General features: G+C 38.7%; 1 protein-coding gene across 1 annotated transcript in view; it reads right to left on the bottom strand.

Moving 5' to 3' along the window:
- The window catches only part of CNBD1 (cyclic nucleotide binding domain containing 1), a 154,817-nt gene that overhangs the window by 75,959 nt on the left and 63,801 nt on the right, over positions 1 to 15,057 (bottom strand). Inside the window, exon 5 of the mRNA XM_070748011.1 lies at positions 1,483 to 1,628. Within this exon, the coding sequence (XP_070604112.1) occupies positions 1,483 to 1,628 (146 nt within the window). The remainder of the gene's footprint in view (positions 1 to 1,482; positions 1,629 to 15,057) is intronic.

The raw sequence follows: 15,057 nt of genomic DNA, 5'->3' as shown, positions 1-15,057 counted from the left end.
GATCCTTTTTTAAAAAAAACTTATTAAAACTAATTTGTGAGGCATTTTGAAAATAACATTATTTGATGTCATGCAACTTAATTAGTAGTGGGATTCCAAATCTTTTCCTAATGGTTCTATGAGAGTGTGCTTTATGCACATGCTCAGCACTCAAAGACCACTCTCGGTGTCAACACTGGTGAGGCATAGCAATCCACTCTGCCATGTGAATCAGCTGAGCTAAAACCCAAGGGAATATAGGACGAGGAGCAGTGGGGCGGGAGGGCGGGGCTAGCCAGAGGTGGTATTTGCCAGTATTCTGAACTACTCAAAGTTTCCACTACCAGTTTTCACAAACTGATCTGAACCAGCTGAATTCCACCTCGGAATTTAATGATGCTTTTTAGCTATATACTCAATATGAATGAACAGAGTTGGAAGGGACCTTGTAAGTCATATAATCCAACCACCTGCCCAAGTAGGAGACCCTACCTCTGTCTCTACCTAGGATTGAACTCACAACCTCCTGATTGTGAGGCAGGAGCTCCACCTCTAGGTCGCATCAGCTGGCTCAGACTACTTTTTAATCTGGTTTCCAGTCTTTCCTGGATATCTTGTTATCTGACTTTCTGTGTCTATGGATCCTGCTAATTTGTTGGCAGTTTGTGACACTATCAACCCCAATATATTCCAGTTGTAAATTGCAGTTGTAAATTAAAGGTTGGAGGAAGTAGGTTTTGGTAGTTCAACTTCTATATGCTGGTTTGACCTTATACTGTAACCATTATTTTATCGTTACAGCTTTTTAACTTTAAATCTACTTTATATAAAGCCACTGTGGGTGGCTAATAGATATTCTGAGTTTATTATCATTTCACTTTATATAGAGTCAATATTAGATACACCTCCAACATATTTAAGAAAGCCATAAAGGAAGAATCAAAATTCAAAAAGAAAAAGGATTTGGATAAGAGATGTGGAAGAAGGACAATAACTACAATGTTAAACCAGATGGTTTAATAACAAAATATTTCACTTTTAGTATTTGAAAGAAAACTGCATAATGTAATGGTAAAAACGGAACCACTATATCTGCATTTCTCATTAAAAGACTTTTCACATCTATCTTTATAGCAGAGTAATGACATTTAACTTTCCATTATAGATCAGGAGGAAGGAAATAAACTTGAACATTGGAATAGAGATGAAAGTCAATGTCAATGGAACAAGAGAAAAATCAAAGATACCCCAAAAATGAATGATTCTATTTTTTTTTTTAAATGTAATCTTAAGATAGAAAATTATTTGCTAAAATTGCCTGCCATAGGTGGAAAAGGTGATTGCATACCTAATCTAATAAAATAGGTTGGTCCAGTGCTTGGTGTAGCTTTGGTTCTAAAATAAAACTGGACTACAAGTTCCACCATCTCTTATTTTGGCTTATATTAGCTGGTACCTCTGACCCTTCAAAAAGTAAACACCGTTCTTTAAAAAATTACCTACCTGTACTTTCTTTCACCCAGTATTCTCTTATAGCTACTTTGCTGATTCCCTTTATCTGCTCTTCAGTTAATTGCTCATTAATATCAGGAATGTCTTGCAGTACTTTACAGACAGTCTCATGTTCCTCTTCGGTTCGTAGAATAGGTCTGCAGCAAAAATATACATTAAAAATAATAACACCCCTCTTTTTCTATAATTGCAAAGATTAACTAATTTGCCCAGGATCTGAAAAACTTTAACTCATGTATCAAGAACTTATTAAATCCACAAGTCTTAGCTGCACCAGCTAGAGTGAGCGATACTAAAAATAAAAATTCAGCAATATAAGATATTCCTCAACTTGTTTTCTAGAGGTTAGTAAGCAATACAAATACAGTGGTACCTCTACTTACAAACTTAATTCGTTCAATGACCAGATTCTTAAGTAGAAAAGTTTGTAGGAAGAAGCAATTTTTCCCATAGGAATCAATGTGAAAGCAAATAATGTGTGCGATTTGAGAAACCACAGGGAGGGGGGAGGCCCTGTTTCCTCCCAGGAGATTCCTAGAGAGGCCCCATAGAGGCTTCTCCCCGCCTTTTCTGGCCCTGTTTCCTCCCAAGAGATTCCTAGAAAGGCTTCTCCACGCCTTTTTCGGCCATGTTTCCTCCTAGGAGATTCTCCCTTCCTTTTCCGGTTACAATTTCGGAGGCTCGGTGGAAAATGGTTCTTGAGAAGAGGCAAAAAAATCTTGAACACCCGGTTCTTATCTAGAAAAGTTCGTAAGTAGAGGTGTTCTTAGGTAGAGGTACCACTGTATCTGTGTGTTTATTAGGATAATTGAATTTCACAACTTGATTTGAATGGGTCCAATGTTCAGTTGAGGAATTCTAATTTAATAGATTGATGTGATGGGAGTCATACCTAGATTAAAAAAATATATTTACACCTTTCTGCAATGAATTCTGCAGAGGCTAACTGTTGTGACATCTAAGAAATACCATTGCTGTCATTCCTTATCACAGGACCTTAGTATTTTAATCCAAGACTTTCACTGGGCTCAAATTATAACATGTTTTAGAGTAATATCAGTAATGGCAGTTGTAGTTGTCCTAGTAACAGTAACATATAAAATAAATATACCATTTTTTTGGCTAAATGATTCAGTAATTACAATAATAATCTATTATGTTAGGCAGAGAGGGGAGATGAGAGATTAAATGGTTTTTTTAACCTTTAAAATTGCAATTCCTTTATTGTACTATTTTATTATACTGTGGCAAGTAATTTAGGTCTAACCCTGTCATTGAGGTTTGCAAATCCCCCCCCTTTAAGTAATTTTAATAAGTACAATATAAAGCATTGCAGATGCTTTCAGCCTCTACTGAAAAGCAGGATAGAAATGCATATATTTATCCTCCAACTCAAGCTACCTCCACCATTGGATACCAAATGGGATATTATGTGGCTGAATAACAACCTTGAATACCACTAGGTGATCTTGAGTAGAGAAATAGATGGTCGAAAAGTCACAAACCATTTCTTTCCAATTCACCCTTATCATAAAACCAAAATCCCCCTTCACTCTTTCCCTAAATGAAAAAAGCTGGTTTGTGCCTGATAATATATCACACCAGTATGTGGCACCTCTCTTTGACAAATAGAGAAACTGAACCAAAGGAACAATGGAATTCATACTTTACTGTATGTATGTATGCTTAAATATACAACAAACTGAGCCTCTTTGAAAACAATATTATTCAGTAATCAGTATGGATGCTAGCAGCCAGCAGTGCTGAGACTTTTCCCATGCTTATATTATGGGCATACATATTTAGTTGAAGAGAGGTCAGAACAGCAACCATTTAGGTTGCTAGTAAAAAAAATATCTTCCATTTCATTTAAAAAATGTTTCAAACAGAATACTATCAAAATGAGAAAAGAGATATAGCATAGCAATTTAGTGTTCCAAATTATAGTATTTTAGGGCTTTAAACTGGACATTTCTCTAGGAATTCAAAGGAACAGTTTGTACAGTCCACAGTTGCCAAAAAAAGCAACTTTTGCCACTTAATTATAAGCTTTTGAAATGCTACAATGCTTTGAAATCATACGATATGGCACACGAACATGGTTTCCACATCACCTGAGGTTCTGAATGCCAGAGGCTAAGCTGGCATTCAGAATTTACAGATACAACAACTAAGGTTGTGAGAAATATTGGTGACAATTATAGAATTTCAACTAAGTCTTTTTGCAATTCAACAGTAGTTCCAGAGGATTCGGTTCACTCAAATCACCCCCTAACTGAAGTGGGATATAATTGCATGAATCGGAATGGAGGATATGCAACCAGTATTTCTGAAAATACAGGTCAGTGTTTCTCAGAATTGGCTGGTTGAAGATCTGTGGACTTCAAATCCCATAATTCCCTAATCATCATTACTGCACATCTTCAAGTTGAGAAATACTAATATTGATTCCAGAATTATTGCCCTAAACTCTCTGTAGTGAATTGGAACGATATCAGCAACAAACTATAAATGTTGTTTACATCCATCATTACAGTTATCACTTTAAATTGGTTTTTTAAAAAAGTTTTGATATTGTGTTTACTGACAACTAAAGGATATTTTTCTTTTCCTGTATCCATTAGGCTTAAAGGGAAATTATAAATGCTAAGAGACAGAGTAACCAGCCACCCCAGCCAGCCACCACCTAGTTGTAATATATTGAAAACAAAGATTGATTTTGGCTCTTTAGTTAAAAGTGTGAACAGGCTTATGGGGAAAAGAAGCACCAGATAAACTGCTCTTTGATTTAGTTATTTATCCACCTAGGGCCTAGGTCATGGCAAACCTATGACCCAGCCATATCGGTGGGCACATGAGCTCAGTCTGGCATGCATGCATGCACCAGCCAGCTGATTTTGGGGCCTTCTGGACCTACTGGGGGTCAGGAAGTGGCCTGTTTTCCACCTTTGGTGGGTGGGTAAGTGTTCTATCCCAGACCTACGCAGCTTGAAAACAAAGGAGTAATACACTGTGATATTTCAAATCAGTCTTTTTATATATAAAGACTCATTTCACAAGCCAAGTCATGCATGTGAGATAATCTTGGTAAGTTTTTCGGTGAGGGTAATTAAGAGATAACAGTTCTGCGGCTAGGCTGCTACCAAAGATCAAAGCTACTCGCATTCCTTCATGAGAGAAGGAGTCTCCGGTTCCACAGACTTATTTTTACAGCTTCCCAGCATTTCAGCAGACAAAGCACTTTTTCTCTAAGGATTTTAGCAGTAAAATAACAGTTGCCTAGCGTAATCTGGCTGAGACCTCAAACATCATCCGATGCCATTGCAAAATGTTGGCACTCCACCCTGATTTATCCATACGCCATCCTTAAATACCTACAGGAAGTGGTCATCAATTCCCTAGAGTTACAAATTATAGACTTCTTCCTTTTTCCATATAAGTATTCTTGTCTTTTTCTTAATCTTCTAAAGCAGGCATCTAGCAAAGGCTCCTGATCTTCCTCCTCATTTAAGTCAAACTGTACTGTTATTGGCATATCTGCCATCTCTGGTGGTCTTTCAGTTTCATGCATGTCTATTTCTCCCTCATTCTCACTCTCTGCATCAACTGGCAACACCACTGGCCCAAGGTAGCAAGATGGGGCTGGCTCATCCTCCTCAGAATCTATCACTACCAAAGTTGGACAAGGAGCAGTCACAACAGTAAGACAGTTTTTGCCCTCCCCAGCCTCATAAAAAGGGTTTGAAGCCTGGGAAGAGTGAAAAATCGATGTACCTTACATGCTGGGAGGGGGCGTCATACACACGTGGGGCAGCACATAGATTTATGGGTGTGGGCATGATGTGAGTGACCCCGCACACACCCCTTTTTGGCACGTGAACCAAAAATCTTTCAGCACCACTGACTTAGGGAATTGTGGCAACACAGACATGGAAGGGGGTAAGTAATTCTGGAGCATTAAGAGATTTGGTACCTAGAACAGTACTCAGCACTTTAAGATGGGTGGCCTTCAATTCTCACAATTCTGGTTGAGGAATTGTTGGAATTGAAGTCCATACCTCTTATAGTTGCTGAGCTTGAAAAACACTGGTTTAAAGCAGGGCTGTCAAACTCCCGGCCTACAGGCCGGAAATGTCATGTGCTGGCCACGCCCATGCCTGATTTAACGAAGTGGGAAAATATCCCGATACATCATGTGATGACGCCATGATAAGGTGAGTTTGACACCCTTGCTTTAGAGTATCCTATTCTTATACTGGCTTCAGTGTCATATATTGCTCCAGATTGATTCCAGGTGACCCAGCTTTTCAGAAATAATTCAGCCAAAACTAAAATTATCAAGAAAGATTTTAACTCCTTCAACAAAGCCATTAAAAGTTAATCTCAGAAAGGGCAGCCCAATTTGCTCAAATGCCCTAATTTTCTCCTCCTTGAAATATAGCAATCCGTATAGATACAGATACTGTATGTCAAATTTAGCAAATAGATGGCAAAAATCTAATCTTCTGGAATTTTATCCTCGGATAAAGAGCAGCTTGTTGTTAGTTAGTTAGCTGTCAACAAAAGTGTGGAGCAGGAAAGAAGTCATATACAAAATAGCATCTAAAGAAGGAATCTGGCCAATTAATGATGCTATGAAAGTCTTTTCTTAATATTTGGAAGCTATGGGGGTTTCAATTAAGAAGAACAGGCTTCAGATTGAATGATCTTGGGTATTGTGGCTTCCAGATCTGGGAATTTACCACTTTGCCATTGGATAGGGTTTTACTGTCCCAAACAGACCTTCACCTTCATCGTGCAGAATGCAGCTGCGAGAGCAATCATGGGCTTCTCTAAATATGCCCATGTTACTCCAACACTCCGCAGTCTGCATTGGTTGCCGATCAGTTTCCGGTCACAATTCAAAGTGTTGGTTATGACCTATAAAGCCCTTCATGGCATTGGGCCAGAATATCTTCAGGATTGCCTTCTGCCGCACGAATCCCAGCGACCGGTTAGGTCCCACAGAATTGGCGTTCTCTGGGTCCCGTCTACTAAACAATGTCATCTGGCGGGACCCAGGGGAAGAGCCTTCTCTGTGGTGGCTCTGACCCTCTGGAACCAGCTCCCCCCAGAGATTAGGATTGCCCCCACCCTCCTTGCCTTTCGTAAACTCCTTAAAACCCACCTCTGCCGTCAGGCATGGGGGAATTGAAACATCTCCCCCTTGCCCATGTAGTTTTTGTGTATGATTCGATTGTGTGCTTGTTTTTTATATATTGGGGCTCTTTTAGATTTTTTAACTTAAAATTGTAATTTAGATTGCGAAATATTAGATTTGTTACTATGTTTTGTTTACCATTGTTGTGAGCCACCCCGAGTCTGCGGAGAGGGGCGGCATATAAATCCAATAAATCTAATCTAATCTAATCTAATCACCTTGGCCCCAATCTGGGGTCTTTCTGGACTCATAACTCCTGCTCAAACAGGCCTAGAAAATCTTTGCATAATTTGTGCACCAGTTGCACTTGTCTATGTTTTGAATCTATGTTAGCCAGGGTTACATTGGTGAGATGGGTAACTATATATTATGAACAATAATCTTATTGATTATTGGTATTTATTTTTAACACCTTATTTTGTATATGAACAGATGGCGATAGTCTATGTGTAACATAGACTGAAATGCCAAGTGAAATATGTATCCATGAGATGAAGGCATTTATATGAGAACCAGGTAGAAATAATTTAAAATGAAAATGAAGGAAACATTTTGGAAAATTAAAGTGAACTATAAACTAATTCAACCTACACATCTATAAGATATAAAAAATGTACTAAACTCCATGCTTTTATTAAAATATAGAATAAAATATTCATGAATACGGTTTAAAATGCCAGCATACATTTTTATTGCAATATTATGCAATTATATTTGACTCTAAATGGTTGGTGAGGTATTAAAAATCTTTCGCTTTGCAGCAATAGAATATATGGTGAGCCATAAAACCATGTTAAACATCTGATCTAAATTGTGTTTGACTAGTATACTTTGGAAACTGTCAACTATTATTCACACATTAGTGGTGGTTTGAATGGTATTAAGCTTGACTCATAAGTATGCAGTAATGACATTTTAGATTTTTCCTGGCTGTGGGAAGAGATTCCTGCAGCTCAGTCTGCATTGTAAGTTCAATGGGCTTGCTTCCAAGTAAGTATTCACACCTTTGCACAATCATAATACAAACATGGCCATTTTTATTTACAAGGTTAAAATTATACAGAAATTTATAAGCCATTTATAAGATGAAACCTTAAGAAAACAACATACACAAAAGGAATCCTACTGTATGATGATTTTATAAGATACAGGAGATGGATGCCAAAGAGGTGTGTTTTAGATCACAACAGACAAGAATTATTTATCTGTGTATATTCAATCAGTTTTCAAGGTCACTCACAAATCAGTGATGCTGAATGCTTTACAAAGGGTTACATAGAGTCAAAAAGAAAAAAAACTAATTTGAGAGGGGAACAATAATTCTGCTCTATTGCTGGCAGTTATTGGGAGCCCACATCATTTTAGCTCAGAGATTGTTGAATGTTTTCTTAAGGGTTTATAGGATAGTGTCATACCCCTCAATCTGAATCTGAGACAGAAAACGAACAGCTGACAGAGAGCAGGAGAATGGCTCCTTGGCTGTGGGGAAAACTGGGGAAGGAAGGAAGTCAGCTAGACAAAGCGAGGGAGGGTAGAACAAGGGAGAGGGGATTCAGATTAAGACTACTGCCATTCCCCTCCCCATCCTAGGGCATGCACGGAAAAATGCAGAAGAAAGCCAAATAGGTTGTGTGGCTTACAAAGAAAGAAAGGCCTCCACTTCTTTTCACAAGGCACACCTGGGGATGGAATTTAAAGGAGAGACAACTGAGAGGCGGCATTTGTCAGAACACACACTGAATTCATCTAGAGAGTTGCGGCCTGCATTCTGGCATTCCTCCTGATTATTTGAATTATTGTCATGCTTCTGTGTGCTTATTTTGTCTTATTTTGGAATTATTGCTGTGAATTCTTCATTTCTGGGACTCATTATCTTACCCTGCTGAAGTGATTAATTGCAGTCATTTGGCTTATAGCGTTTGGACTGGAGTATATGCAGCCAAAAGCTGCTGCAAATTTGTGGGAAAGCTGTTCTCCAAGCCGGAGAGTAAATGGGAGATTTGGGGCAAAGTTGGTGCCAATAAAGGGATTCATATGGTTTTTCTGGCAATGTTGCCTTCATGCCATGCTCATCACAGGATAGGGTCATACAAACCTTAGAGAAGATAGCAATAGCACTTATATATCACTTCACAATGCTTTTCAGTCTTGATACATAATTAATCAATCGATCGATCAATCAATCAATCAATCCATCCATGAATACCATTAGTCCTTTCAAATTTTGAACTCCAGTGTGTTCAGGCTGAATGCCTGAACAGAATTCTTCTTTGAGCCTATCTGAGATTAAAACCTATACAGTTTCTTGTGGTCACTAGTCCAAAGCATAGGGTCTTATGTTAAGACATTCATCCTATAGCTATCAACCTCTGCATTCCTTCCTACAGATGTGGCCGGTCATAGCTTCCTGTGTACGTCTAAAGTTCACTGAGCCCTAATAATAACCAGTGGTTACTCATTTATGAAATAGATCCGCATATGCTATTCCCTTAAGAAGCATTTCATAATGCACGAACCAGGCAAATCATTATTTTTCACCTACCATATAATTATATGTTTATTATGTTTTTAAAAGATTGTAATGAAAGAATTCTAATCAGAAAATTCTAATTAGGTGAAAATCACTCTCTTATTCTTAATTTTATGATCTAAATTATTACAAGTGTGTGTCATTATAAAGATTTAAAATAACCCCTCCTTTATTATGAAACAATTTTGAAGAGTTCACATTGGTTAGAAGCAGCCAAGAATAATTACAGTATATCAGTGTAAACTGAAACTAGGATTAATTTAGAAAGGTGCTGTAGTGAAGTTCCTATTGTTTTTGTGACAACTGTGATTAGACTTCTATTTTACCTTATTTATAGGAGATACGTAGAGATGACTTGGGAAGGTGACTGAGAGAGCTTATAAAAGGAATATATCTTTTCAAACTTTGTAACCCTCTGACTTCTCCTATGATTTTGACATCGATCTTGTGTATCACTTGGAGAATGGCTTCATAAACTGGCAAAACCTATAGGGCTATAAACTTTACTAGGCTTGTTCATTACTTCTTGAATACATCTATCTATCTATTTTATTATTTTATTATTTTATTTTATTTTATTATTTTATTTATTTTATTTTATTTTATTTATTTTATTTATTTTATTTACTTTATTTACTTTATTTATTTTATTTATTTTATTTATTTTATTTATTTTATTTATTTTATTTATTTTATTTATTTTATTTATTTTATTTATTTTATTTATTTTATTTATTTTATTTTATGTATTTATTGGATTTCTATGCCACCCCTCTCCAAGGACTCGAGGCAGCTTACAACATATGTTATTTAAATATGGAACATACTTATTTCATATATTCATTGATTCTTATATATCTGTTATGCCAAAGCTATGGCACACATGCCAGAGGTGGCACGCAGTGGCCTCTCTGATGGCACATAAGCCATCAACCCATTTTAACTGTACTGCACATACATGCGTGCCTCCCACTGTCCAAATAGTCTTCGGGTCTCTGTTGTGCATATGCAGGGAGTGGGAGCATGCAGGGGCCATGCATGAATGAGTCAGGTGCTGGGGTGCATGCAGGGGGCATGTGCAAATGTGGAGGGGCAAGGCATGTGTGAGAGGGCATGCACACATGCATGGGAAGGCAAGGTGCATACAGAGGGCCACACACACATGTGGGGGTGCAGGGTGCATGTGCAGGGGCCGCACACCCATTGCATTTTGAGGGCACACGCTTTGGGGCATTTGGTCCAGAAAAGGTTAGCCATCACTGCTATAAATGTTGCAAAATAATATTGCAAAACTTTATCACAGTTTCTTCCCTGGCATCATTATAGTCTGATTTTCTGTTGTTTAGCAAACCTCCCAAATAAATAGGCCAAAGAAACATTTCTTTATATATTGGCAAGAGAGACTTTGTTTTCTCAATACAGTTTAGTATAAAGATGTAAATATACATGTCCCTGAAGGTTCAGTATTCTGATATAGTTCATGTCTTTAAGTGACTTCTTGATAAAGAGTAGTTTGCTTGGATGACAGATAGGTAGCCAAGTAAATTTTTCCATTTTTGAACAAGCAAGCAAGGAAATCTGAACAGATTCCACTCAAAAGGATGTCTTATAAAATCAGAGCTAATTGTATACTATTCTGTGCAGCTGCTCAATTCAAAATTTCTTCTAGAATGAATGCGTTTCACTTCACTATACAGTGGTCCCTTGACTTTCGCGGGTCTTTCCACGGGTTTTCCCACAGCCACCCGATGTACAATACTGGGAGTTTTAACTCTCCCCCTCCTCCCCCATCCCAGTCATCCTGCTTCTTTAAATAAAAGCTCCGCTTATGCCCCAGCCTCCTGATCCCTCCCCTTTAATTCTGTGAGCAAGAATCCACTTGAAGCCTGTTGTGGTTAGCTCTGGCCCAGCTCCTGCCCCAAGGAATGTGCAGGTGGATGTGGGAGAAACATCCACATGCCGCAGGCCTGTTTTGCTCCCAATGGAATCTGCCGATGAAGCCTCCTCTGACCAAGGAAGTGTGAGTAATAGGGAAGAGGGGAGTTTGGCAGACAGCCCAGGAAGAGATCAATCATCTGTATCATCCTTGGATTTTGAACAAGAATTAATGACACATCCATGCATGTGTAGAGTGATGCATAGGAGGCAACAACTGAAGGATTATTACAAGAGAAAATGAGTCCACCTGTGGTTGGGTGGGGCTGCTGTAATTAGTGCTACAGATAACAGTGCAACCTGGTGTTTTAACCTCATAGCAGTTTATCTGATTCATTGTTTCGTCAAGATCGTGGTTTTTGTGCTGTTCAAGATTGTGTGTGGACTCTCTGGACTTTAGAATTGGACTCAATTTCCCAGTTATTGGGTGAGCAATTGGATTGCATTTAACCTGTGCCTTGTGTGTACCAGAAAATCCCTTTGACATTTAAAAGGGAGCTGTTTCTGTTTTTCTGTTTATAAAAACTTTTGGATTTTCCTTTTATCGTGTGGTGTGTGTCTTCCTGGACTAATTACCCTGTAATTATGGGTGGTTGAGACACGCCAGCAGAACAAAGCCGAGCCTTACTGCCGTCCGCCGCCGCCTCTTCTTGCCCCACCCACCTAAGCCATCTCCCTTAGTGGTAGCATCCGATCTCCCAGCTGACCGGCCTGGAATCCCTGCTTCGAGTCCTGGCCTGGATCCCTCTTGCCTTGAGCTTCCCCTTCTCCTGCCCTGACCATGAGCACCATCAGCGAGCGCAGCAAAGTCCCCAGCTTGTCGCCCCATTGCCCCTGCGGGTTCTAGGGGTAAGTAACACCAAGAATGGAGGAGGAAGGGGGAGGAAGGAAGAAAAGAAGGGAGCATCTCTACTTTGCGGAAATTTGACTTTTGCGGGCAGCTTTGGAACATATCCCCCGTGAAAGTCAAGGGGCCACTGTAATTAGAAATACATGAAGAATATCTTCATGTATTCATGTCTGCTTTAAGAATGCATTTATTTATGTATAATAGATAATATCATGTATTTTATAGGTAATAAGCATATCCCTCAAAGTAAGACTTGTCCAGGGGTGGGCTGCTACCCGGATAGGAGGGAACGCAGTGGGGTAGCGAAAATGGAGCTCCATCCCAGAGCACTCAATTTGCACTGAATGGTGTTGAAAGAAAATGCAGGGCATCCTGCATAAGCCACGCCCACAGTGTGGTAGTAAAAATTTTGGTAGCCCTTCACTGGACTTGTCTATGAATACATAGACTGAAAACAAGTTCATGAAGGCAAAGACTAGGTAGTCACATAAAAACAGAGGCTGAGTTTAAAATCTGTTTTCCAAAACATTAAAAGCAATACGGTATCCAAGATGGTGATCAATAGACTATCAGCAACAAACGGCTTTAGCAATTTTTCAATTGCTAAATTCAAAACTCACTGTAATCACATCATAACATTTGATGCAAAATTAGTCACGATTTCTCTCTACTTTTCAGCAATAAACAACATAAACAAAGTGAAAATGTGCTTTAACCTACATAAAAGCTAAACATACACTTTAAACTCCATCCCACTCTCACCAGTATGGTATTATTGTGCTATTAGTCCTCTCAGCATGTCTCTTTGTGACAAAAAAAAGATAACAGGATGTTGGTGACATTCAGAAGTGTATAAAAATCTTAAATTGCCTGAAAAAATAAAAGTACTTGCATAACATATTGTCATAAAACCCGAGAGCTTTCAAAAGAAAGTAATTCTGCAAATAGGTTTGGAAAAATTTACTCCCCCAAAAACCCTCAGCCCTAGAATGCTTCTGATCTATAGCCCAGCTCCAGAAATGTGTAATAAAAATATTGGCACTGCTGCTACTCTCATACAACTTCAGAGCATCAATATTCTCAATGTTTCCACAAAATGCTGGTGCTTTTGCTTAATCAGGTAGTTGTGCAATGGTCCCTGATATCTGGCCTACTAATATAATCAGGGGTGGGCTGCTATCTGGAACACTAAATTGGGCTTACCGCCATGGCTTGTGAGTGCTTGCGGGGCCAGCGCGATTTTGCTTCTGCACCTGTGGAGATAGCAAAATCGTGCACGGAGCTGCAATGTTTCAATGTGTGGGGGGGTTGCTTCCATGCATGCTGAAACACAGGCGCATCTGGGGCTTTGTGCCAATTTTGCTATAGAAACATAGAAACATACAAGACTGACGGCAGAAAAAGACCTCATGGTGCATCTAGTCTGCCCTTATACTATTTTCTGTATTTTATCTTAGGATGGATCTATGTTTATCCCAGGCATGTTTAAATTCAGTTACTGTGGATTTACCAACCACGTCTGCTGGAAGTTTGTTCCAAGGATCTACTACTATATCAGTAAAATAATATTTTTTCACATTGCTTTTGATCTTTCCCCCAACTAACTTCAGATTGTGTCCCCTTGTTCTTGTGTTCACTTTCCTGTTAAAAACACTTCCCTCCTGTACCTTATTTAACCCTTTAACATATTTAAATGTTTCGATCATGTCTCCATAGGTACAGAAGCAAAATTGCATTGGCCCTGCAAACACTCACGGGCCGCAGCAGCAAGTCTAATTTAGCATTCTGGCTAGCAGCCCACCAGCACATAAGTGCACCAGCGTGCCTACTGTCCCAATCCAATTATTCCCTCTTATCAGTACCCATTTTATGTATACAAACAATGTTCTATTTGTGTATATTACAAATATGTACTTGACAAAATAAATAAATACTGTATTTTTGGGAGTTTAGGGAGGAAAATTTAGGGAGGAAAACACACCGTTTTCCTCCCTAAAAGAGGCTGAAAATTCAGGTGCATCTTATACTCTGAATGTAGCTTTTTTTTAAAAAAAAAAAAGGGGGGGGGGTTTCCAGCCATAACTAGGTGCTAACGATCTTCCCAGCTCTGACCTTGCAGGTTCTTTCATTGTTACTCTTTGCAAAAAATGTTTTCCAAGCCCTAAGTCTTTACAGGTTTCTTTTTAATTGCTCTAATTTTCTCCAAATGTTTCTTTCCAGCCCTAATTATGTGCTAACAATGTTCCCAGCTCTTACTGGCTTGCAAGCTCTTTGTTACTCTTTCTGAATAAGTTTTTTTTTTAAAGCCCTAACCAGGGGATAAAATAATGCTGAAGCTGACCACACTAAGGATGCTAGCCAGATGAATATCTGGTAAGCAGATTCTTTTCCCTATTTTTCTCCCCAAAAACTAAGGTGCGTCTTATACTCCGGTGCGTCTTATACTCCGAAAAATGCGGTAAGTAAATAAGATGTATCCAGACACTTGCCACAGTAAACACCGATTCAAAGACACACACAAGCACTCTCCATACACCTGCCTAACACTACTTCCAATACAAAAACAGAATAATCTTGTACTTCCGTGGAATCCAGGAACTAAGTCAACATTCAATCATCCTTATTCTTGGTCAGCTTCTTTCTCAAATCCACGTTGTAATGCTGTATGCCTACATGATATTTTCCTTAAAATAATGAAAACATATTGATGTATTTTAAAGCTATAGGTTTGCAGAAATGATGGGAGATGGGAGATGTTCCCTTCTGTGAAGGAACCAGAGTGTGCCGCAAGGATTTATTATTTTCTTCCACTTCCCTGAATCAGCACCAGAACTAACCATTTTAAAATGCCCTCTAAAAATAGCAGCTGCTATTTTTGATTATATGTGGCCATCTTCTCTACGAGCATAATTAAATATGCAAGGGACTTCTTTGACGGAGTTCAGAGGAATATAGTATTTGTGATCATCACATGTTAGGCAGGGAAGAAAACAGCACATTACAGCAAAATACTGCATTCTAACATAGGTATGTGTATATGATAAAGCTAAC

This window comes from Erythrolamprus reginae, chromosome 3 (assembly GCF_031021105.1).
Source record: "Erythrolamprus reginae isolate rEryReg1 chromosome 3, rEryReg1.hap1, whole genome shotgun sequence".
Classification (NCBI taxonomy): Eukaryota; Metazoa; Chordata; class Lepidosauria; order Squamata; family Dipsadidae; genus Erythrolamprus; species Erythrolamprus reginae.
The sequence above is the reverse complement of the archived record's forward strand: the minus strand, read 5'-3'. Positions and strand labels throughout refer to the sequence as shown.